The sequence below is a fragment of the Rhinopithecus roxellana genome, chromosome 3 (genome assembly GCF_007565055.1).
Source record: "Rhinopithecus roxellana isolate Shanxi Qingling chromosome 3, ASM756505v1, whole genome shotgun sequence".
Taxonomy (NCBI): Eukaryota; Metazoa; Chordata; class Mammalia; order Primates; family Cercopithecidae; genus Rhinopithecus; species Rhinopithecus roxellana.
Window position 1 is genome coordinate 112,712,363 of NC_044551.1, and position 27,029 is coordinate 112,739,391.

A 27,029-nucleotide genomic window follows, 5' to 3' on the forward strand; every position below is an offset into this window, starting at 1 on the left:
CTCCCTGCAATGATGATGGTGATGTTTGTGGTGCACTGGCATGTGCTGGGGTTGGATCCATGCTCCTTCCCTACCCTCTCCCTGCTCCCCTGTTTCTCTGGCTCCTATTCAACCCTCAGGGCTCACTGTCTTTTCTAGAAAGCCTTCCTGGACAACCTCAGCCCATTGCATCTTTTCCTCTTTACTGGTTAATTTGGCTACCCTCTAATCTTCCTACTCTTTTTAAATATTATTTGTTCAGGATTCACAATGAGTTAAGAAACTTTAGTTCAGGGAATTGGCCCCACAGAAAGGCAACACCAGTGATAACAAGAGCACCTGTTACCTGCCAGGCACCATCTAGGGTAAGAATTATCTCTATTTTATGGCTGAGGAAACAGAAGCTTGGAGAGATGGGGACCCAAAGGACCATATGGTCCCTGAGTGAGCACAGCATTGGAAGGCTCATTATCTGTGGGGTTAGAACTTTCTTACGAAGGAGCCTCAGCTGGAATCTGATCTAAAGAAGGGGGAAGCAAAAACCTGTGTTTGGCTTAGGGTTCGTCTGTCAATCTAAAGACTGAATTTGGGCTAATATCTACAGACAAGTTCATTAATTGTGGGTCTGTTTGTCCTCCTTTTGTGAGGAATAATCATTTATTAGCCAAGCGGGACTGGTGCCTTTTTGAGAACTGTCATTCTGGAAAGATATTGATTGAAGGAGGCCTCTGAGCACATTCTCTCCAGCAGGCAGCCGAAAGGGAGGCGGCTGCAGTCCAGACAAGATGATGAGTTGGCAGTGAGCATCTCGACAGGAGCCTAATGAAGAAATCTGGTAACAGCGAGGGCTGGCTTTATGAGCACTCACATTTGGTCTTTCACTCTCTGCAAGGTTGGTGAGTGGCAAAGGTATCCATGGGCCTCTACCTCCCATTGTGGAATGATACATTCCTACAGTCAGTGGGCTCTGGGAACCCAGTGGCAGCATCCCCAGGCCCCTGGGCCCACTCCACATATCACAGGCTAGAGACTTCTTGTCTGCCTCCTTTCTCATGTCTCTCCCCGAGAGACAACATGCGCTCCCCTCCCTCCTTCCCTCTCATAATTTGTTCCCAACAGGTAGCTTTGTGCAGCTACTCCAAGAGAAGCCCGAACTCCCTGGGGAGCCTCTGCCCAGGTGGAAGAGACCTCGAGTAGCCATTATTAGGGGTGATTGCTGGGAAGCTGGTTGCCATGGCACCGCAGAGGCCAGTGCTGAACTCCCAAGCTGTCCCCGTTTCCCAGGCTGTCTACATAATCACTGCAATGAGAGGCACAGGCACAGAAAGGGAGAGAGGAGCAGCTTCCTGCTGAGTGATCTCCCTGCAGAGCAAGGTGAGTAGTTCATGGCTGAGTATGACAGTCCATCTTGGCATGGGCCAAGCACTGCCTGGAGGGACCCTGGTGTGGGCTGGTCACTGCTTCACTGTCTTCTCATGGATCCGGCACTATGCCTCTGTGTTCCCAGGACTGGTTTTCTACAGGAAAACACTGCTCCTAGTCCATTGACCTGTTTCTTAAAGGTTCTTGGAGTTTGCAAACATCGAATAGTGATAGTCTTCCATCTGCCAGGTGCTGCACTAAACTCTTTATGGAGACAAAGAAATGATGCTCAGAGAGTCATTTGCCCTTGGTCACAGGCTAAGAGGCAGAGCTAGGATGTAAACCCAAGTCTGGCTCTACGGCATCTCATATAGCATCATTTTTCCTCTAGTCCCCTGACTAGAAAGGGTGGCCCCTTCAACCCGGTGCTGAGAACAGACACTGGTGGCCCCACACCTCTGAGGGCATGGTTCCAGCAAATAGAAATTGGACTGGCAAGGATTAAACCGCTGGTTTGGGCTTCATTAACTATGTGATCTCACCAACCACAGAGAATTAACCAGAGTGGAGCCATCTCTTTACCGACTTAACACAATGTAACAGGGGCAATGTGGAGAACAGTCAGTGAATTTGTTGAGTGCATACTACCTGCTAGACCCTCCCACTGGCTCCAGACATACCATCAACACGTGGGCTATCCTTCTCTTCAGCAGTCACTCTAGAACTTGAGGCCACTGTCCTCAAGAGAAGATACATTTTATAATCACTGCAGACAATAAAGGCTTTATCTGTTAGCAAGCCCTTTTGCTTAATGACTTGGTTATGGGAAAGGAGATACAGGTTGTACTTAGTTCTCATTTTGCACTTGGTTAGAGAGTAAGAGGCCTTTCCATATCCACTGCTGCTCAGGTACTTCCTCCCAGTGTACTCTAGCACTCCCCCAGCAGGTTCTGTAGAAACATGGACCCCAAGGCCTGGCCAGACTCTAGCAGAAAAATATTTGTGTTCCTTTGTGCTCTGCCTAGTATGTGGCTTCCCTGGCTACCTCTCCAACGGGCCTGCGGAGGCAAAGATGGGAAGTGTTTATAGGTATTATCTATTAACAACATTCAACTTTAGACCTGGGTTCAATCTCCCTCTGCCTTTGCCTAGATTTTTTACTTTGTGTAAATAATATGCTTTTTCTGGGCCCAATTTTCTCATCTATAACCCCAAGTTTCTGAATTGTTTTGATAATAAAATACTAAAAAATATTGAGTGTTTACTGTGGACCAGACATTTCACTGAATCTGCACAACAATCCAGTAATGCATGTTCCATTATTGTCCCCATTTTATAGAGGTAGACACTTAGGTGTACAGAGGGTAAATCCAAGGAGTTAAGTCCAAGTTACCCACACCTGGGCTTGTCTGACCCCAGAACCAGCACTATTGACCACTATGATATATGACCTCTTTCTATCTTCATTAAAGCCTAGTTTCCAAGTCACAGGAATCTTACAAATACCTCTAACTGGCCTTTATAACAGTTTGCAGGGGAAATTTATAAACTCTGTGGACTCTCAGATTCATGTTTTTAAAAAGGCATTTATGAACTTCAACAGAGCATCTGAAAGCCACCTAGTGGCTGGAAGTTGTTCAGTAGGATTTGAAATTCTATAAAAGGCAAAATTGTTCCCATATTCCAGGCTCTGCTCCATTGCTCCCTCTCCCCCTTCCACCACCCCTTGATATTCTTTCTGAAAAGTTGAGTTGGAAACAATCACTTTCTCCTCTGAACTTCTATAGAGCAAGGTTCCCAAGTCGTGATCAAGACACAAAAGTCAAGGGGCAGAGCACCACAAAATATTGTGACATTATCTGTAAACTAGCTTATATATAACTCAGTATACCATTTTGTACTGGGGTCTGTTATATAGCTCGTACAAATTTCGGGAAAACTTCCAGGAGAAAAGTTTAACATTGAGACAATTCTGAGTTTTAGCTTTTAATTCATAGCCTTAGTGTATTCTGAGATACATATCACCTTTTATCTGATGTTAGATCTCATCTCATTCACTCATACATTCAATAACTACAATTTAGTATCCATGAAATGTCAAGGATGGCCCTTGGAATCTTCCAGTACTTAATAACCTCCCTAGGGGCAAGCAACAGTACATTGGATGAACACACATTTGTAGTTTTGTGGCCCCACAATGACACGAACGCAAAAGATTCTCAATAAACAGAAACTGAAAAATGCTACGCATCAAAACTTTTGGGGGCACATAGGATATGCTGAGGATAAGAACATTTGAAATCACTATTTCAACAGTCTAAAACAATATTCAGCATAAACACTTTTTAGTCAGCATTTTCTCTTTCTGATGATGGGAATCTAAATTTCACATTCAATTGAAAATGAACTTTATATTAGAAACATTTCATAATTTTATATTCTCTTGTCCCACCACGGTAAGTGTACAAAGGCAGTAATTGCGTAAGTCTGTCTATCCATTGTGCTTAGCACAATACTTTGTTAACATTTATTGACCAATTCATTGCTTTGTTTGATTTCACAGTCTTTTTCCTAAGCTTGATGATTCTATTTTTCTCATATGTAACTCTTCAATGACAATTTCACTGCATTACAGACATTTTCAAATGGCACAAAAATGTCAGAATATGCTATTTGACCCTGGGCTTAAGGATGCCCATACATGAGATCAATCCTATTTAAATCCTTATGTTCAGGTTAAAAATAGAACATAAAGGCAAGTATCATTATGAGCTTCATGGGGCTAGCATTCCCCTGCCCTCTGCTGTCTCTGGTCTGTGCTTGATAACGATGGAAGGCCAGCAGGTGCTCTGAGTAATTCAGCAGATAAAGAGACTTGCACTGACGGGGCTGGAAGCTGCTTGAGTGGACAGCAGATCTCACAATTCAGTTATTGATGCTACCTACTGAGCTGTCAAAATAGAATTATGAGAACTGCATGGGGGGCTCAAATTAACCGATATACTTAAACATGAGTCAATTACACACACAAGAGATCCCCCCTTCTCCATCTTACAGGGCCATGCAAGTCGTGAGGGTCATTGTATGCATTATCTGATATAAGAAAAAAATCCAATCATTGTCAGTGTTTTAGACTTAATGTTTTCTAAACCCTGATTTCCTCAGCTGCAAAAAGGAAGAGATACTGCAAACTTATTGGGTTTTCAGGAGGATCAATGAAGATAAATCAATGAGAAGGGGCTCTATAAATAGCAAAGGGCTAAACAGCAAAAGATATCAATTTTTACCATTTTATGCCTTTTGAAAAACATGAATCTGGCCGGGCGCGGTGGTGGCTCAAGCCTGTAATCCCAGCACTTTGGGAGGCCGAGACGGGTGGATCACGAGGTCAGGAGATCGAGACCATCCTGGCTAACACGGTGAAACCCCGTCTCTACTAAAAAAATACAAAAAAAAACTAGCCAGGGCGAGGTGGCGGGCGCCTGTAGTCCCAGTTACTCGGGAGGCTGAGGCAGGAGAATGGTGTAAACCCGGGAGGCGGAGCTTGCAGTGAGCTGAGATCCGGCCACTGCACTCCAGCCCGGGCTACAGAGTGAGACTCCGTCTCAAAAAAAAAAAAAAAAAAAAAAAAAAAACATGAATCTGAGAGGCCACAGAATTTGTAAATTTCCCCTGCAAACTGTTATTGTTAACTCACTCTATGGCGCCTTAAACTAGATGTGTGCTCAGGCCAAAAAGCTGGGAGCTGTCCTTTGTGCTGTCCTTTACTTCACCCTCTACATCTTTTTTTTTTTTTTTTTTTTTTTTTTAACAGTTCTATTAACTTTACACTCAAAGCATGGCCCAGTCAATTCAATCTCACCATTTCCACTGTCACCATCTTAGTCTAAGCCATGCTCATCTCTTGCCTGGAGCATTTTGATAGCTTTCTGACTCTTCTCCCAGCATCTACTCTACCTCCTGATGCCTCATTCTTAAATAGCCACAGAGTGATATATTAAAAGTATAATAAATCATCTTCTTTAAACCAAGCCCTCTTGGATTTTTCTCTTAATACAGTAATATCCAAACTCCTTACCATTGCCTACAGGTCTACCCCCTCAAGTCCTTTGCATGGAATACAATGTGAATGGGGGCTGTGTGTTGTGCAAGGGGACTGCCTGCATGTAGCTCTTCCTGCCTCCTCTCATGCTGTTCCTTCTTACGGTACTCAACACGGCCCAGCTGGTGATCCTTCAGCCCTGTGACCTGCCAAGCATAGTTCAGATTCAGAGCTGCTGCATTTGCTGTTGCTTCTTCCCCTGAAATATTTTCACTAAATCTCAGTCTTATTTATGTGTGTGTTGTTAGATTCCTTCTCCTTGAATAAAGTGCTGCAAGGGCAGGAGTCACGATTTTCCTAGTGCCTGGAACAGTGCCTGGGACATGTGAAGCAACAATAAACATTTGTTGAATAAGTAAGTAGCAGTTGATTACCATTACTTCATGGACTCCTCTTTCTTTTACTTTGCCTGCAAACACCAAAACTTATGTTCTAGTTCTCCAATTTGTAAAAATATTGCAACTTTAAAAATCTTAGTCCATGTTTGTTTAATTGCCATTTTCCCACTTGTGGTGCCTAGGAATGTGATTTAATTTTAACATTCATGGAACAGAACAGAGCCCTCAGAAATAATACCACACATCTACAGCCATCTAATCTTTGACAAACCTGACAAAAACAAGAAATGGGGAAAGGATTCCCTATTTAATAAATGATGCTGGGAAAATTGGCTAGCCATAAGTAGAAAGCTGAAACTGGATCCTTCCCTTACTCCTTATATGAAAATTAATTCAAGATAGATTAGAGACTTAAATGTTAGACCTAAAACCATAAAAACCCTAGAAGAAAACCTAGCTAATACCATTCAGGACATAGGCATGGGCAAGGACTTCATGTCTAAAACACCAAAAGCAACGTCAACAAAAGCCAAAATTGACAAATGGGATCTAGTTAAACTAAAGAACATCTGCACAGCAAAAGAAACTACCATCAGAGTGAACAGGCAACCTACAGAATGGGAGAAAATTTTTGCAATCTACTCATCTGACAAGGGGCTAATATCCAGAACCTATAAAGAACTCAATCAAATTTACAAGAAGAAAACAAACAACCCCATCAAAAAGTGGGCAAAGGATATGAACAGACACTTCTCAAAAGAAGACATTCATACAGCCAACAGACACATGAAAAAATGTTCATCATCACTGGTCATCAGAGAAATGCAAATCAAAACCACAATGAGATAGCATCTCACACCAGTTAGAATGGCAATCATTAAAAAGTCAGGAAACAACAGGTGCTGGAGAGGATGTGGAGAAATAGGAACACTTTTACACTGTTGGTGGGACTGTAAACTAGTTCAACCATTGTGGAAAACAGTATGGTGATTCCTCAAGGATCTAGAACTAGAAATACCATATGACCCAGCCATCCCATTACTGGGGATATACCCAAAGGATTATGAGTCATGCTGCTATAAAGACACATGCACACGTATGTTTATTGCGGCACTATTCACAATAGCAAAGACTTGGAATCAACCCAGATGTCCATCAGTGACAGACTGGATTAAGAAAATGTGGCACATATACACCATGGAATACTACACAGCCATAAAAAAGGATGAATTCGTGTCCTTTGTAGGGACATGGATGCAGCTGGAAACCATCATTCTCAGCAAACTATCGCAAGAACAGAAAACCAAATACCGTATGTTCTCACTCATAGGTGGGAATTGAACAATGAGATCACTTGGACACAGGAAGGGGAGCATCACACACTGGGTCCTATTGTGGGGAGGGGGTAGGGGGGAGGGATACCATTAGGAGATATACCTAATGTAAATGACGAGTTAATGGATGCAGCACACCAATATGGCACATGTATACATATGTAACAAACCTGCACGTTGTGCACATGTATCCTAGAACTTAAAGTATAATAAAAAAAATTTTAACGTAAGTTAAATATAACAAGGTAGGTATTATTACATATGTATGTGTGTGTGTGTAATGTATTCTTAATGCTAGAAATGAGCAGTGAGTCAACTACTCTTTAGTGTTAGCTTTTACATCTGTGTAAAGAGAATTATCAGATGCAAATTTATCAGATCGAATGACTATGGTTGTTTTACCTCTAAAAGCATTTCTTTAGCACTTTCACTGTACTAAACGGTGAGGGGGTTTGAGAAAAGAGTCTAGCCATGATAATGGTCCCATCTGTGAGAGAGACCAAAATAGAAAGAGGTAATTAAATGTATGGTTTTAAGTGCTCTGAGAGAGGGCATTTAATCCTATTTGGGTCCAGGAAGTCTTCCTGGAGGAATATGCCTTAACTGAAACTTGAAGAATGATGGCTCCCCAAGGATGGCAAAATCCTAATGCCCGGAACCTGGGAATATCTTAGTTTACATGGCAAAGTGGAATAAAGATTGTGGATAGAATTATGGTGCTAATCAGCTGACCTTATGGTGGGGAGAGTATCTTGGATTACCCAGGCGGGCCCCACTGTAATCACAAAGGTCCTTGAGAGAGACAGGAGAGACAGAGAGAGAGAGAGATGTGATATAAGAAGGATTCATCTGCCTGCTGCTGGCTTTGACAATGGAGGAAGGGGCCATTAGCCATGGAACATGGGGAACCTCTGAAAGCTGAAGAAAGTGAGGAAACATTACCCCCCAGAGCCTCTAGCAGGGAACACAACTTGATCAAAACCTTGATTTTAGACAGTGAGACCAATGTCAGACTTCTAACCTGCAGAACTGCATGATAAGTTAGAGTTGTTTTAAGCCACTACATTTGTGAGAATTTGTTACAACAGCCATAGGAAGCTAATACAAAGAGAAAGAGGTACACTTTGATTTCTCTGTGGAGGGAAAAAATGGCTGTTAGAAGATCTATTATACATAACAATTGTATAATAAAATTCCCACCTTGTTATGATACTTGTGTGAATGTTAAAAGATTAATTCCTTGGCACTACAAATGGAAAAATGGTCATAAAACACAGACTTAGATTTTAAAAGTTGTAACATATTTATAAATTGAAAAAGTGGAAGATAATTTTTGGTTTTTATAGGCAAAATACAGGGAAGAGGAGGCCAGCACCCTCCCTAGACTCTAACAGGCCAATGTCTCTTTCTGGGGAAAATATTTCTGGGCATTTCCTTGACTGGGTTCTCCTGAACCTAGAATTCAGGATACCCCCAGGTGCCTGTGGCTGCTTTGCTAGTTACAGCTTGTTACAGGGCACGATGACAGGTAAGCTGGCCTAGGATGTCCCAAGGCCAGAGCCATCTATAACCCCAGTCTTTCCCATTCTGCATGTCTTAGGGGCTGCAGCCATGTATGTGAGGCAATTTTGGCCTTCACTGCTTTCTCATTCAAGACCCTAAGTGAGGGAGAGGGCAAGACTTGGGAAGGTGTTAACTACTAATGAATAACACTCACTTCCAAAATTAATAAGCCTTCTGGTTCTTAGCAAAATCCACTCAACTGTATTCTCCAGGATGACTAATTGACAGAACTGGTTAAATTAATCAAAAATGGAAATGAGGATGGAAGAAGGGGGAAGGGATTCTATTTTTACTTGATGGCTTAGGCACTGCCTGCTCTGTTAATTGCTGCTAAGCTTGAAGGGGATAGAGCAGCTTCAGACATGGGGGTGAGGTGGGGGTGGTGGTGGTATCAGTGGATTCTGCTCCATGCAGCAAGGCTTTTGGCTTTTCTCCAGAGTGGGGAGTGTGTGTCTGTGTGTGTTTGCAATCCTGTCATCAGGCAAAAGCATTTTAATAAAGGACCTTGTCTTTTTAACCTAACCAAGCTCCTCTGAAATAAATACTGTTAATTATACCCCAGATCAATACTGAACCCCTTTTGGAAGATGTGCCAAATCTCAGGGGCTTTAAGATTCATTGCAGTTGCTGTCTGAGCTGATGTCTTTGGACACATTCCATCAGAGACCTGGGGAATGAGCCACAGGTTTATTAGGGAGCTCTAGCAGCTTACTTACCAGAGCTTGGCAATGAAGTTTGTAGATGAGGGTGAAGAATGAGAGTGGACTTTATGTTCTGTATAATGGCAGAATTAATTCTGTGGTTGAAAATGGTCAGGCTGGGGAATCCAGCCAAATGGGGATTGTATAAAATGGACTCTTGTGAAAATTATCCTTCTGGATTTTAGAAAAACATCATGCTCTTTATCCTGTCAGATGCCCAGGAAAGGAATAAATCTTCTGGAAGCAGACCGACATGGTCCTGCACTGTGATCTGGGGCAAGTTTCCTCACCTCTCTGTGCCTCCTCTGTAAATTAGAGGTACTAATACCAATCTTCATGGGTTGTTGTGAGAATTAAATGAGATACAGAAATGTTCAAAAATAGCACCCTCCCCCTCTACTACATCCACCTTTGGAGGACAATGAAATTTCTGATTTGGATAGTTGGACTGGGCATCAAACTTTGCCCTCTTCTCATTGGAACTTGGGCTTTTTCTCCAATGACTACACTGTTCACAGAAATATCTGGTTTTTTTTTTTTTTTTTTTTTTTTTTTTTTGAGATGGAGTCTCGTTCTGTTGCCCAGGCTGGAGTGCAGTGGCACAATCTCAGCTCACTGCAACCTCCACCTCCTGGGCTCAAGTGATTCTCCTGCCTCAGCCTCCTGAGTAGCAGGGATGATGGGTGTGCGCTACCATGACCAGCTAATTTTTATATTTTTAGTAGAGACAGGGTTAAGGTATTAAAATACCTTACTGGCCAGGCTGGTCTCGAACTCCTGACTTAAAATGATCTGCCCCCCTCGGCCTCCTAAAGTGCTGGGATTATAGGCATAAGCCACGGCGCCTAGCCTAACATATCAGATTTTAAGGTCTAAAGTGCTTATGCCATTTGCCCCTCAGCATGAAAAAGTCAGACTGCCCCTGGACAGGAAAGCTGCTTTGGGGTCATCTGAAGGAGAGGGTTTCTGTGGCCAATCCTTGGGCTGCAGACTTGCCAGTGCAGAAGGGCCTTGTTGCTAGAAGAGAGTGTCTACAGGCAGCGAACTTGCTGGTAGAGCCAGTGCAAGGGATTGGTGCTGCAGGGCAGCTCCATCGCTACTGCTGAGGGGAACCCTGGCTCCTCGGCTCGGCCCTCAAGACCTTCCCTGGCCAGATTCAGCTTCTGCAATTCCCCAGCACTAGATATTCCCTCTCAACAAGATGGAAGCTCGAGGGGCAGGTGAGGAAGAAGGAAGGTCTGCCCAAACCACAATGGAATTAAGATGCTACTGCAGAACCTACCCTGTGCCATCACACACACAATTGATTGCATTCAGCAAATGTGTACTGGGAACCTACTATGTGTCAGGCAGTGTGCTAACTGCTTTTACTTTAATTAATGGACAAAGACTTCCATAAGCCCACATCCTACGATCACTTCCCCCCTCTCATCTTTCTTGCCCTCTCAGAAGCATTTGACATAGTTGATCCTAATGTATTTCTAAATCACTGCCTTCTCTCAGCTTACATGTGTTGGTTTTCTGCTCACTTCCCTGGCAGCTCACACTTGATCGTCCATAAAAAGCCACCTCTTTCTTTCCCCTACCCCATTGGTAAATGTCGGTGTGGCCTTTGCCTCATTCCTGGGCCCTCAGTTATTCTCTCTCCATACCTTCTGCCCTAATTGACATTATTCCATCCCATGGCTTAAAATAGCCATGACATGCTCATGATTCCTAAATTTATACCTCCAGCTCAGACCTCTCCCCAGACTTCCAGACTCATGTTATCTAATTGTCTGCCAGACTTCTCTAATTGGATGAATCACAGACATCTCCAATCTGGACACATCCAAAAGAGAATGCTTGGTCTTTCCATGCCAAAACTGTTCCTTCCCCAGTCTCCTCATTTCAGTATATGGTACCATACAGTTGCTCAAGCACCAAACCTATGAGTTATCTTAGATTTTCCCTTTTCCATCACCTTTTCACTGCCAATCTCTCAGCAAGTCCTCTTGGCCTCACCTCCTAAGGGGATCCTGAATCTGCCCTCTTACCACCACTTCACTGTGCCCACCCTGGTCAGAGCCATTATCATGTCTCCTCCAGACTGTGGCAACAAACTCTATATGGTCTCTCTGCTTTCCAGGCCTGGCACCCCTTGTCTGAGAACTCTTTTAAGGTCATAAACAGTATTCACTTCCTTCTTAGCACCATCTCATGGCTTCCCATCTCACTTACAGTGAAATCCAAGTGCTCTGCTCTGGCCCATAAAGCTCTCCATGATCTGGCCCCAGCCTACCTCTCTGGCCTCACTTCCCTTTTCCCCTCCCTCTCTTCCTCCTTCCCTCCCCTTTTCTTTTCCTTTCCTTCCTTTCTTTCTTTCCTTTCTTTTCTCTCTCTTTCCTCTGTCTCTCTCTCCTCTGTCTCTCTCTCCTCTCTGTCTCTCTCTGTCGCCCAGGCTGGAGTTCAGTGGCACAATCTTGGCTCACTGCAACCTATGCCTCCCAGGTTCAAGCGATTCTCCTACCTCAGCTTCCTGAGTAGCTGGGATTACAGGTGTGCGCCACCACACCCAGATAATTTTTATATTTTCAGTAGAGATGGGGTTTCACTATGTTGGCCAGGCTGGCTTGGAACTCCTGGCCTCAAGCAATCCACCTGCCTCAGCCTCCCAAAGTGCTGGGATCACAGGCATGAGCCACCATGCCTGGCCGTGGCCTCACTTTCTGCACTGTCCCTAGCCTACTTGTATTCATCCACTGATCTTTTTTTCTATTCTTTGAACACACAAGGTTGCTCCTCTGTTAGGGCCTTCACACTTAGATGTTGGCTTTCTCTTTGGATCCCTCTGATAACAGGTCTCAATTCAAAGGCTTTGCCACATACCACTACTTCCTGACCCTGCTAATTTTCTTACAGCTTTTTTTTTTTTCATCATGTCTGAAATGACCTTGTTTATTTGTACATTTATATGTTCTCTCTCATCCTGCCCCACAAGAAGGTATGCTCCCTAAAGGCAGAAACCAGCAAGTGTTTAACCAATCTTAGTTGAATAAGTGGTTTTTGGTGTTTTCTTGAAGAGCTACAAGTGCTCTGGCTGAAACCTTAGCTTCACCACTTGCTCCTTAGTGGCCATAAGTGTATCTTTCCCCCTTTAAGCTAGTTGCCTCATCTATAAGATGTGAATAATGGCAGTATGTACCTCATAGGGTTGTTATGAAGATTAAATGAGCTCATGCATGCATACTTGGCTTACTTCCTGGACACAGTAAAATGTCATGGAAGTTAGCTGTGAGTCAGGCTGTTGACATTACTAGTTTTGTGATTGCTGCTGCTCTTCCTGCTCCCACTCTTCAAAGACACATGTGGTAGGGAAGCAAGATAATACCTTCACTCCAACCATAACATGATGCTTATACTATGCGCCAGGCATCATTCTAAGGCTCCATGGGTGTTATTTAATCCTCACAAGCACCCTATAAGGTAAGTACTTCCACTACCCATATTTTATAGGTGAGTAAGTGGAAGCACAGAGGTTAGGTAACCTGTTCAAGATCGTCAGTTAGGCCATGGATACAAGCTGATAGTGGCTGCTCAACTATGTTGATTTTCCTCCTCTGTTTTGACCCAGTCCCTGAATTAACTCACTACTGTCAGCTTGGTTTGACAGAGGGAAGAAACAAAACAAAAATATCCTGGGCTGTGCTTACAGGGAACATCATGCTAGGCTCCTCACTGCCTTGTCTCATCCCAGTACCTATGACAGGGGCTGCTGGGATGTGCAGGGAGTTTTGATGTTTTCTGCTGTCTCCACCCTGGAGGTAAGGTGCCCAGTGGGGCTCTTCGGTCATTCATCAACTTTCTTCAAGTTACAGAAGTAAAACAACAACCTTGGAGGGAATCTAGAAAATAAGAAAAATGCCCACATTTCATGGCCCCTGACCTCATCCCTTTCATACAGCCTCTGCTTGTCTTTGCCCACATATACTCATCCTGACCTTGCTGCATTCATGGCGAGATTGTCATTTCGCATGCAGCTTTAACATTCATAAGCATTTCTCCACTTGCTACACCTTTGTGTCCCCAGGTCTTTGGCAAGTCAAGTCTCTGAGATCTTTCAAGGTATCCCTTTTTCTATTCCCAGTCCCACTTGAGGATTTCACCTGCTTTTATTCTGCTAAACTGCACCCTACTTATTGGGGAACCTCTCCCTTAAAGACTGGTTTTTCAATAGGAATCAGGTACCTCAATGCCTCTAAAATCAATTAAACTCCTCTTTGTTCAGAAAGAAGGTGTCTAGCACCATATGAAAGCCTCCAGGCATCACTGTCCTAACACACATGGACAACCCTGCCTGGTGAAATTGTTGAGACCCAATGCACAGGTTTCTATCATCCTGGACCTTTGGTCCTTTATCTAGTTTCTCTCCTACCTTTAATAAAAGTCATGCCCATTGTATGCTTCAAATGTGTCAGGGACTGTGCAAGAGCCCTGTGTCCATGACCTCTTTGCACTCTTACCTCCTGGAGGAAGGTGTCAACATCAGCACCTGCCCAGGCATCTGGCGGCAATGAGGCCCAGAAACAATGTCTGGAACTGCTGGCTCCAGGGCTTGTGTTCTTGATGACTTTTATGTCTTTCCTTCTATTACGGGCTGAGTTGTGTCCCCCCGCCGCCACCCCATTCATATATTGAAGTCCTAACTCCCAGTACTGCAAAATATAACTGTATTTGGAGATAGAGTCTTTCAACAGGTACTTAAAATAAGGTCATCAGAGTGGGCCTTGATCTAATAGAACTGGCGTCCTCATAAGAAGAGGAATTTTGGACACAGACACAGATGGAAGGTGATGTAAAGACACAGGGAGAAGACAGCCATCTTCAAGCCCAGGAGAGCAGTGTGGAATTTATCCTTCCTTCACAGCCCTCAGAAGAAACCAACCCTGCCAACACTTCATCTTGGGCTTCCAGCCTCCACAACTTTGAAAAGATAGTTGAATTGTTTAAGCAGTGCAGTCCACGGTACTTTGTTGCAGCAGCCCTGGTAAACTAATGTGCCTTTTTTCACTTGTCTTTTCCTATCTGCCTGCCTTTCCACCACAGATGTTCTATGAAGTCCCACCAGGTGCTATATAAATATTGTACAAATTCAGTAATTACTGAGATAAAGTCCCTGTCTTCATAAAGATTGTATTCCAGTCAGCAAGACAGAGGCTAAGTAAAGCAAACAACTATAATGGAGGCTATGAAAGAATAAAGAAATAAAATAGAGTGATGAGATCGAGAGATGGTAGGTGCAGATGGGGTGGACAGAGAAGTTAACTCTTAGGTAGTGACATTTTCTGAGAAACTTAAAAAGTCAGTACAGGCCAGACAGGTAGGGTGTGTGGTGGGAGAGCATTCCAGGCAGAAGAGCACATGCAAAGGCCCAGAGGTGGGAAAGGACTGGATGTATGGCGGTGCAGGAAGCAAGCCAGTGTGGCCAGGCTACAGGGAGCTGAGCCTGGAGAGGTTCGCAGAGACCAGATTTATGGGGAACATTGGAAAGGAGTTCAGGCTTAATTCCTTTCATTCCCCAGGTTGGTGTCCATTACACCTGGCCAGTTTCTTCATCCAGATCCCGATACTCATGCATGGAAAGGGAAAAGCATAATCCACTCTAGCTAAGTGCTGCCACCATCAGCACCCTATTGTTTCAGGCATCTAAACTGCAAACACAACCCTTGTCACTACCGCCAGAAGTGGTAGAAAAAAATAGGCGAGGGAGAAAAAGAATCATCCCTTCCAACCCCTGCTGAGTATGCAGAGTGAGGGACATATGGAAATTAATAAATGCAGCTCTGATAACACGGTTCTCCTCAGCAGTTTGATTAAATGCTGATGGTTATTAAATACCCTCCTTCTCAGCGCTCATCTCCGAAAGCCAGTGTTGCTTTTCATTTTGAACTCTGATGAACTGTCTCAATTCTGATCGCACACCTCAGCTGAACTGCGGTCGACTGCAGGCTGCCGTTTGAGGAGGATGGAAAAAATCAATATGAAATGTCAGGCTAGGGGTCAGATTGAACTTGTTCTCCCAGCTGGCAGGAGCTGGGGCCCGTAGCCACAGCAGCTGAACAAAGGGAGATGTGCGCTGAAGAAGGTTGGTACTTTGGAGGAGTCGGGAAAATGAATTTCATTTGCGTCTTAATTAGATTAGTAGGCTGGCAGCTTGCAATTCAGAACTCTGTTGGTGTTGGAATAGGGAGTGGGAGGACAGGGCTGGGCAGAGGCCTGAAGGCCAGTAGCTGGCTCCTCCACCTCCTTCAGGACGGTCACCAGGGCTTTGCTTATCTGGGGCTGTGTGGGGCTGAGGCTGGAGGGAGAAGCAGTTCTGGGGCTCCCTGGGTGTGTGGCTTGACCGGCTTCGTGCTTCTGTATGACTGTATGATTCTTTCCTGGGCTCTCCCTATCCAATTCTCCATCCTTAAGTCTCAGCTCAGCAGCCACTGCCTTGTAGAGTCCTCATCACCCCTACTTGTACCAGCACACGCCTCTCTCTTATACATGTATTGCAGTTGTGATACTGTATTTGTTTCTATTCTCTAACTAATACATCTTCTCTCCTTAGACAGTGTGGTTAATGTTATGTATCAGCTTGACTGGGCCATGAGGTGCCCAGATATTTGGCTAGAAATTCTGGGTGTTTCTGTAAAGGTGTTTTTGGAATAGTTTAACATTTACATTAATAAACTGAGTAAAGGAGATTGTACTGCCTACTGTCGATGGGCCTCATTTCATCAGCTGAAGGCCTGAAGAGAATAAAAACGCTGACCCTCCTGCAAGGGACAGAGAACTCCTCTGCCTGACTGCCTTCAAGCTGGAACATTGTTTTTTTCTCCCCTTGCTTCTGGACTTGAACTGAAACACTGATTTTTCCTGGGTCTTCAGCCTGAGAACTTTATTTATTTTTTTTGAGATACAGTCTTGCTCTGTCGCTGAGGCTGGGGTGCAGTGGGGCAATCTCAGCTCACTGCAACCTATGCCTCCCAGGTTCAAGTGATGCATCTGCCTCAGCCTCCCGAGTAACTGGGATTACAGGTGTGTGCCACCACACCTGGTTAATATTTGTATTTTTAGTAGAGACGGGGTTTCACCACATTGCCCAGGCTGCTCTCAAACTCCCGACCTCAGGTGATCCACCCGCCTCAGCCTCCCAAAGTGCTGGGATTACCGGTGTAAGCCACCGCGCCCGGTCTCTGATGGCTTTTAGACTAGAACACCACCATCAGCTCTCGTGGGTCTTCAGCTTCATGGCTGCAGAGCTTGGGACTTGTCAGCCTTCATAACCATGTGATCTAATTCCTTATGATAAATCTTTTTACTTACACACACACACCCTACTGGTTCTGTTTGTCTGGAGAACCCTAATACAGACAGTGAGCTCTAAGAGGGAGGAAACCAGGTCTGTTTTTGCTCACCCTTGTGTCTCCAGAGTCTGATGCAGTACCTGACATAAAGTATGTGATTAACAAATATTGATTAAATAAATGAATAATGAGACCTCCTATATCTGGCAAGAGGGTTGGGGTTTCGAACATCTTACGTCTGCAGGCCTGGAACCGGGAGAATCCAGGGTGAATAATTGTGATAACTGCTGCCATCATTTATTGACTCCTTTGTGCCTGGCAGAGGGCTAGGATCTCACACACACGAAACTTAGTTCTTGTGAACAACCTGCCCTATGACGCTGTCCTTAATATTTATACTTTCAAATGAGGAAAGTATAAATATTTCAAATGAGAATCTGGGGCTCAAAAGAATTAAATAACTTGCTTGAGGTCATGCAGGTACTGAGTGTCAGAGCCGAGTTCTGATTCCAAAGCATCTGCTCTAAATCACTCAAGTTTTTTTTTTTTTCTTTCAAGTTCAGAGGTTCATGTGCAGGTTTATTACATAGGTAAATGTGTGTCATGGGTTTTTTTGTGTGTGCAGTTTATTTCATCATCCAGGTATTAAGCCTAGTATCGCTTACTTATTTACCATTCTAGTTTTGAAAGCTTCTAAGGCCTTGCCCTTTTTCTATCTTGTGTTCAGGGTTCATCAAGCTTCCCAGTCAGTTGATTCCCCAATATCCAGAACGCACATGGATCTGTCTGACTCCAAAGCCGAGGCCAGTGTCAGTCACACTGGGCTATGGGGATGCCAGGGCTTCCTGTGCCATCCCTGGCCTCCTCCCTGGGTTGGTGGCCCAGAAAGCCCAGTTCTGCCTTCACTCACCAGAGAGGCTCTGCCTCCTTAGACAGCTCATGTCACCTCACCCACAGCATGTCCCACACTGAATCCCAACCTTTCACTCTCTGGGAGGGAGTTAGAGACTTTCCATCCATCCCCATTCCCACTTGTTATTTATGTCTACCCTTAGGCACACATTTATTAAATATTTCCTGACCCCTGCTTATGTGTCAGGGGGTCATACAATGTGACTAAATCAGATTCAGATCTAATCCTCAAGGAGTTTACTATCTAGAGAGGAATGACACTGAATAATTCATATCACATCCACGTATGATGAATGCCAACCTTTAATGTCACTAACGTCATTTATGACACCCATAGTTATTTTAAAAGAAAATGTTCATTTTCCTCCTTCTCTTTCTTTGGATTTATATAGCCACCATTCTTTATCTAGGTTCCAAACTATCCTCGCATTGAGACTAAAGCAAAACCTTCTAACTTTCATACCTTTCTTCACATGACCACTGTGTTAATCTTCCATAGAACACAATTATTATTAAATCTGCTGTCTAGCTAAATGATCTCAAATTACTTCCCACATACTAGAAACTGTGCTTCTCCAACTGAGGTACCCGTATATATCCTTGCGGGTTAGGAAGAGGGGAGGATATGGGGTATACTAGAAAGTACAGGAAGCCATATGATAAATGTACATCTTTTAGAAACATCAACTTTGAAATTTGAGAGTGGGGGGTAGAAATGTAATTATTAAATTAAAGTGAAAATAGATATTATATGGGGGTGAAATGTAAAACTCACATGAAATTTTAGAAAGAAAAGTAAGGCTTCAAAGAAAATCTGTTGTTGTCAGCACCTCCCCCAGGGTCGCCGGTCTCTGCCAGGCATGTGCTGTTTTACCTTTGCTGGTAGGTTGGGCCAGCCCAGAGCACACGGGGGGAACAGGATTCCTCTCTGTGTCCTCCTTCCATGGCAGCAGGGCTCATGGCTTGGCCCCACCACAACTGTGTTTGGTAGAGCAGCTTAAGAAGGACTGGATACTATGGGAACCAGACTCTGGGTATAAAATAAGTACTCACTGAATGCATGAATACATGACAGCATAAACTTTGGAATCTGATCTTCAAGGATCAACCTGATATAAACCATCATCCCTATTTAACCTCATTAACCCCAGATTCCCCTTTCCCCCAAGCCTGACACTTTTTATTTAACACTCTTCAAAAGTTCCATTACTTTAGTAACTTCAGAATTTTGCCCATTCTGTGCTTGCTGCCAACAATACTCTTCTTTCTGTTTCCCACCTAATCAAATCCTACTTGTACTTCAACACTTATCTACTCAGCCTCTGCTTTCCCTGTGAGGTCTGTTTCGAACGTCTAAACCCCCTCTGAATGGCCTAACCCATAATTATCTCCACCATTCACTTGAGTATTAAAACTGAACTGCCTTATACATTGTTCCTGAAATGCTTCTTGGGTGCATCTTGCCTCATTAGCCAAATTTTAAATTCCTTGAGCATGGGAAATAAGTCTTACCTTTCCACTGTACCACTCAGAGTTCTTTATTGTAACAAATACATTGTAGATACAAGAATATCATGCTGTATCTGTGACTGAATGAATTGTAGTTTAGATCAGCGGTTCTCAACCAGGAGTAATGTTTTCACCAAGAGGGTATTTCACAATGTCTGGAGACATTTTTGGTTATCATAACTGGGCTTGTGTTATTGGCATCTAGTGGGTAAGGCCACAGATGCTGCTAAACATCCTACAATGTACAGGACAGCCCCTTCCCCCAAACAAGAAACTAGGTAGCACAAGATTCAATGGTGTACTGTTAAGAAGTGCTTATCTATATTATAGTGGCTTCCTAAACTGTCTCCTTGTTCCTTTATTCTCTCAGCCAGAATTTAACCTTTATCCTTCTGCCTTCTGTCTGAACAATTTCCCTAACAACTAATTCTGATCATATTTCTTCTCTGGTTGCTATTATGGCCGTTCACTGACTCTGATGAAAAAAATTCGGGTTTAAAAAACCATGGTCGTTATGATGTGGCTCTGGCATCCTATAGTCACAATCTCTCCAAGAAGCCACCAGTTCCTTCCCCCAGCTGCTGTTCTAGATGCCTTTTATGTTCTCAGCCTCCCACGCAGTTCAGCAAGTCCTGTTAACTTTATTGCCAAGATCTGTGCAGTACTGTGCAGGTTACATAGATTAAAAAAAAAAAAAAAAAAAAAGATGTGTCCAGAACCCATCTACCCTCTCAATTTCCACTCACCTCTTTGTCCAGGTCACCCTTCAATGGTCTCCTAACTGTTCTCCCTGCTATTCCTCAAAGTCATTCTCCCCATGGCAGCAAGCATGATTTCCTTAACACATCATTTGGATCACATCACACTGTTATTTAAACCCTTTTCTGATGAAGGTCATGTCTTATTTATTTTCATCTCTGGATGTTTTGGAATCGAACGTGAATGTTCATCTTTACTGAAATATAAAATACGGAGCTGGCTCCCACTTGTAGTTTCTTTACTCCTAGTGTGTCTGGTGTAGAAAGGGAGATCATAAGCTTCCAGGCCCTCCCCCTGCATGTTGGAGCCAGTGGCCATGTCCCCCCACCTCCCTTCAGCTGCTACTTACATTTGGTGTGCCTGTCACACAGGGCAGATGCCCGCATGTCACACAGCCGGATTGTCCCTTTGCTGCTGCTGTACACGAAGGTGTTGCAATGATGGGGGTGGAACTCGGCTGCTGTGATCACCTCCGTGAGCTCCTCCATGTTGGCTGGCTTAATGTCCACGATATCTGGCACAGACGAGTCAAGGAAGAAACCAGGAGAAGGAGGCAGGAACTTGGGGAAGGGAAGAATTAGCAATGGCACCATCTTACATTAGTGTAATATGTCAAGATTTGCTATGCACATGGTGGATCCTCATCATAAACTTGTCCCAGGCAGATGAGCCTCAGGAACTTTAACAGCTCAGGGTTACCCAGTAGTCAGAGGCAGCATTAGAACTTGGTCTCTTGACTCATTTGTGTTTTATCCTCCAAAAACATGTAAAAGACATCCACTCATGACTAAAGTTAACTGCTTGTGCAATCAAGCTAAAATGTACCAAGTTGCAAAGATTTTGCTTCTCATTTTATAATAATGAGTAAGGTACTAGTCCTATTATAACCAAATAATTCATTTTGTCTGATTCCTTAACTGGATTCTTGGGCTGGTAAGTGGTATCTATAATAATAGAGTGCACACTCTCTTTCATGAAATCCCTAAGCCCTTCTTTATAATATGTTGATGATAATAATTATAGCTGCCACCAATAATTTAGCACTAGCTATAGGCCATTCACTGTGCAAAGCATATCATGTACTTTATCTCATTTAATCCTTACAAGAACTCTATATAATCAGCATTTTCCTTATCGTCATTTTTTCAGGGGTGGAAACGGATGCTCTAAGTGCATAAAGTAACTTGCCTCAAGTCACATGGCTAAATGACAACACTAGGATTTCATCCCAGGTGCAAAGTCTGTGCTCTTTCATAATTATGCAAAATTTCTCTCATGTATGATATATAAGACTTCTAGTCTCTGTAAGTTGTGATCTGCTTTTCAGTTTGTAAGGGAGTTTTTAAGTATCAGAAAGAAGCCATCTAGTCGGAAATTTTTAGGGTCCCATGGAAAATATCCTTACTTTTATCATCTGGGTTTTTTCTTCTCAGTATTTCCCTTTCTGATCAAGAATTATACCTCTGTTTTTTAAAGACCATATCCTTGTATATTGGAATGAAACATTTACTCTTTTATTTATGAAGGTGACTCAGGGAAAACAAACCCCTTCTGTAGGATGTCTGGCATGAGTGAAGGAGTAGGTTTGTACAGATCTCTTCACACCTCCACTCAGAGCTTGGGGGATCAGGACACAGACGGGCCAAGGCACTGTCTGAGGACCCAGCAACATCCTGCAAAGAATGAACCTTGTGATGTGGATGCTGTTACACAGGGAAGCTGACCAACAGGACTCCCACTTTTCCTAGATTTTTCCCACTTGTGAGCCACCTTTGTGATTTTTGCCCTATCTGTGCATCATCAGGTAGTATATTTTACTTGACATTTTTCTTTCAGATCAACTTCAAATTGATTCACTGTTTTCTTTACTTAGCTTTATCTAAACAGTAACCCAATATTCATAAAATAATGGGTTTAATAAGGTAGCTACACTTTAATATGCATAAAAATCAATATATTAACATATTATATATTGCATTTACGTGTATATATATATTATATATATTTTATATAATATACAAAATAGTTGCAAATGAGTGTACCAGGAGTTTATGCACCACATTTTGGACAACAATGTATTGAATCAACAAGCAATAACTTGATATAACTGCCCCATTAGACTGAGATGGATGAAAGTCTTGCATGTTTTTCATTAACCTAGTAGCATAGTCCTCTCCTTGGAGTTTAGATGTGGTACAAGAAAATGCACTGATATTTTTAGTACCGCTAGCACTAACAAAGTAATCATCTATGATCAAACATCACCTATGCTCCTACTACAACATTTCAACATGCAATTTGTTGCAACAATGGCTTTGTATTTGGTTGTGCCTCTTTCCCGTTTATTATCTCTTATAAACCCTGTTGGGTTCTTTCTAAAATTGGCTTGAGACTGAGCTAACATGTTACTACAATTTCTCCCACCAAACCCAGATGCAAATATTACTTGGGTCTCCGGGGCATGTGGGTCTCCTGGCTTCACGAAATACTACCTTTCAACTCAACTTCTGCCAGAGTTATAAATATGATTGCAGTTAGCACCACATGCTTTGGAGCAAGAGCCTGTGCCCCTCAGGAGGAGGCTCTAGGCTGCAGCTCTGGTGCTCTCTCAGCCACTGACCCATGCCCTGGGCTTTATGGCCATGACATGGCGTTGGGTAAACAGAGGTTAGTGTTCAGCTGCTGTTAGATTTCCTCATCCTCCAGAGTGAGCCTTGATACCCCACGGTGCCAGTGAACATGTTTCTCTTTTCTCAAAATAGGGAAAGAAAATCTGGTGTCAGCTTTCTCAGCCTCTACCAGTATAGCTCTAAAAACAAGCTGAACTGGAAGGGATCTTCGCTGTGTGGGAGGGGGAGGTGCTAGAGCTAGTTATTTTTTCCCACCTAAAAATAAAGCCCCAAAGTCAGAATGTGCAAAAACAAAGTGCCTAAACATGTCTATGAAACCAGGAACATCCTCCGCCATCAAGGACACCAGTGGGGCTGTGCCCACGATATCTGCCTAGAGCTGCCATCTCTGGATCTTTCCTTCTCTCACTGGACCTTCCAAGCCTACCCACCTCCCAGCCCTCATCCCCAAGCCTTTGGCTTCCTACCCCCGGCAGGTCTCAGTCTTCCTTTTTGAGTAGAGGGCTTGTTTAGTTTGACTCAAAGGGGTTCCAGGAAGAAACCACGATTATCCCTCTTTTTAATCACTCTGAATTTAAGAGAAAGATATGGCCAGTAGCTAATGCGGATCAGGGGCCAGGTCTGCCCTGTGCTAACACTTTCCATGTGTTGTCCCCCTTGCCCCTCGTCTCAGCCTTATGAGGGCAGAACTATTAACAGCTCCATTTTACAGCCGAGGGAACTCAGATACATTACTTGAGGTTATGTGACACAGTGGGCAGAGCTGGGATTTGAACCCAAGCTTGTCTGACTCCGGAACCTGGGTTCTTTCTCACCATGCCCCTCTGCCTCCTTTGAGGAATGGCCTCACAAAGCTGGCCAAAATGTGACAATTTTGGTTCTCTTGAAAAGACCCCCAGCTAATCTGAGAGGGCAGCCCCATCTCTTCTGGTTTTAGGCTTGTACTCTCTTAATTTACCTACCACTTTGGTGATTGAATTTTCCAGAACCAGAATTTTTACGTGCTCTAAGATTTTGGTTTTTTTGAAGCAGAATTTGGGACAAAATCTTGACAAGGGATTGTTTGGATTTTTACGTGTTGGAGGATTTGGTGAGTTCTAGAAACATTTGAGAGAAGTCTAGTTGCTAAAAGTTAAATGACTTATGGGGATGATGGGAGAGGATATTCGACAACTGTATCCTCTAGAAATCCGGGCATTTTCCCCTGCACGGCTCTAAAGGGCAATCCATGTTTTCAGCATATGTAATTTTGCCCTTCATGTTGGGAGGGAAGGAGAAAGAAGATGAGCAACGCGTGGCTCCACGTATAATCTTGAAAATGGAATGATGCATTTTGACAGTCAATTTTCTTTTTTTTTAATCCTTTAGAGCTCTCTATCCAAATTATGTCCCTGTTGTCCCAAATAACTAGATGGCAAAAGCAAAACAGAGCATTGAATTCATGGCTAATATACAACCCCGACAGCCAACAGATTGCTATTAAATTAACCCTGGGGCTTGACAGATCTGTTCTTCTTGACCTGACCGCTTACGGCATTTCTTATTAATGCTGAGCCCAGGCAAATTACATCTGCTAACAAAAGGGGTTAATCTGGCTCTCTGCTGGGACTCTGGAGGCAGCTCTGAGGACAGGAGGGGGCATAGCCAGCTTGGCAGCTGAGCTCCATGCTTGGAAGGCAGAAGAGGGGAAGGTGAGGGCACCGCTGTGCCAGGCAGTGGCCTGAGGCATCATTTAAAATAATAATTGAAGACACCAGGAGGTCACTCCTTAAGGGATCCACTTCAAACAAATGAGAAGCCAGAGCCATAAATGGTTCATCAGCGGTAGGATGAGGGAATGGAGAGGGTCATGGCAGGATGGTAAGAGGTAGCATGGGGGCCATTCAAATATCATTTCCTAATCCCAAGTTTAGAAAAAGCTTTTTATGAAAACAAAAGTCCAGTGTGATATTAGAAAAATATTGACAACTTAAATAAATATACAGAATAAGGAAGTGATTAGATGAATTTTTATATATCTCCTTACGTTGTTTTTGCAGTGAAATTTCCAAGTCTGTAAAAACCATAGTGCACAAAATACTAATGATAGTATGATGATGTCATTTAAAACTTATACTCTGAAAATGATGAGCTAAATGGGAAGACAACAAAACATTAGTGATAGTTCTATCAGGGTGGGTTTACAAATGGTTTTTCTTTTGATTTCAATGATCAGTACTATTTCCACATTTTCTTTTAATGAAGTTGTATTTCAGGCAGGAAAAAATCTTAGGGCCAGGCATGGTGGCTCACTCCTGTAATCCTAACAAGTTGGGAGGCCAAGCGGGGTGGATCATTTGAGCCCGGGAATTTCAGACCAGCCTGGGCAACGTGGTGAAACCCTATCTCTACCAAACATACCAAAAATTAGCCAGGTGTGGTGGCATGCACCTGTAGTCCCAGCTACTGGGGAGGCTGAGGCAGGAGGATTGATTGAGCCTGGGAGGTTGAAGCTGCAGTGAGTGGTAATCGTGCCACTGCACTCCAGCCTGGGTAACAGAGCGACACCCTATATTGAAAAATAAAACAAAAACTTAGGATACGTTCCATACTTAACATGTGTATTATCTTGGGTAAGGAAACTTAGGTACAAAGTATATACAGTCTGACCATGACCCACATAAATTACACACACACACACACACACACACACACACACACACACACACACAGAGAGAAAGAGAGAGAGAGAGAGAGAGAGAGAGAGAGAGAGAGAGACAGAGAGAGAGAGACAGAGAGAGAGAGACAGAGAGACAGAAAGAGAGAGAAGGGTCCATTTTCACTCATTTATTTCTTCATTTATTCTACAAGTGTTTCCAATCTACACCCTGACAGTACTCTTCTGGGTGCAGGAGATACAGTAGCGACCAAAGCAGACCCCAAACCCCCCTGATCCATGGAGCCTATATTCTAGTAGGGAACAGTCAATAAACAAGGTAAATGAGTATAATACACAGTATATTAGGCAGTGATAACTACTAAGCAGTAAAAACAGGAAAGGGAGAGGGAAATTATGTCTCTATATGTCCTAGATTGAATAGAAGGAAGGTTCTTGGCGTTGTATGTTCCCACTTATAAGTGGAAGCTAAGCTATGAGGATGCAAAGGCATAAGAATGACACAATGGACTTTGGGGACTCAGGGGGAAAGGGTGGGAAGGAGGTGAGGGATAAAAGATGACAAATTGGGTTCAGTGTATAGCGCTTAGGAGATGGGTGCACCAAAATGTCATAAATCACCATTAAAGACCTTACTCATGTAACCAAATATCAGCTGTTCCCCAAAGCCTGTGGAAATAAGATTGTTTTAAAAAGAAAAATGCATATGGTATGATCCCAACTATATACAAAATAAAATAGTCTGTGAATATGCCTGATATATAAATGAATAGAAAACTGTGAGAGTCCATATCCTAACCTAGGCGAGCTTCCATAAGGACAACATAGCAAATATTTTCAGCATTTTGGGCCTTTGTCACAACTATTCAACTTTGCAGTTGCAGCAGGAAAGCAGCCACAGATAATATGTAACTGAAAGAGTGTGACTGTGTTCCAGTAAAACTTTACTTACAAAAACACTTTGGGATAGATTTGGTCTGGGAGCATAGTTTGCCAACCCCTGTTTTAACCTTTTAGCAGAGTAGGAGGTGAATTGTTTATTGCTAAAGTAATTTACCAAAAAAAACTTGTATTAATGTATGATTTGTATTAAAAATAATATCAATAAAAGGAATGTCCTAATGCAAAAAACAGTGGATTAGGAACCTGAACTTCTTTCCTTAGGAAAGTTGAAAAAAAAAAGAAGAAAGATTCTTGGGTAAATCAGGAGTTTTAAATTGTTTTTGGCTCTTTAAATTTCTTTTATTTTTCCCTGAACCCACATTGTTGAATTAGCTAGCATTAAGTTAAAACTGTGATGCAAATCCAATGTATAGACAGCAAAATTGGTAGTGAGATTATTGGTCATTTCATTTTCCCCAAATCTCTATAATGAATACATATTATTAAACAAAGAAAGCAAAAAGCATTAAAAATTAGCAGTTTTCCTGGCTTAAAATCATTTTTGAGAGAGTTGGGAGACCAGGAACCTCATCTCGATGGGTAAAGTTCGAGATAATATTGTGAAAAATATTGTGATTGTAACAAAATGGGGCCCAGAGATTGGGATTCAGTTTTGATTCTATTCCCATTTTGCTAAGAGAATTTGGGAAAGTCATTTTCTCTCTCTGGGTTCCTATTTCTTTGCCTATAAATGGGTATAACCCTATCAGCCTCTAAGAATTTTGTTTATCAAACAAGATAATGGAAAAGATAATTTATTAAGTGGTTTTACACTGGTGTGAATATTCCTCCTTCTGAAGGAAACACATATTTCTCCAAGGATAGGGTTTATACGCATTGCCTTTATGAGGTGACTTTCATATGCCTCTGTCCCACTCTTGCTGATTTTGCTAATACTGACATGCATATTT

General features: G+C 42.9%; 1 protein-coding gene across 4 annotated transcripts in view; it reads right to left on the reverse strand.

The window, feature by feature from the left end:
• Nucleotides 1-27,029, reverse strand: part of PPP2R2B (protein phosphatase 2 regulatory subunit Bbeta) — a 295,801-nt gene that overhangs the window by 24,628 nt on the left and 244,144 nt on the right. For all 4 annotated transcript variants that reach the window (XM_010383388.2, XM_030927531.1, XM_010383383.1 and 1 more), the window contains one exon: nucleotides 20,240-20,404. In XM_010383388.2, coding sequence (XP_010381690.1) covers nucleotides 20,240-20,404 — 165 coding nt within the window. The remainder of the gene's footprint in view (nucleotides 1-20,239; nucleotides 20,405-27,029) is intronic.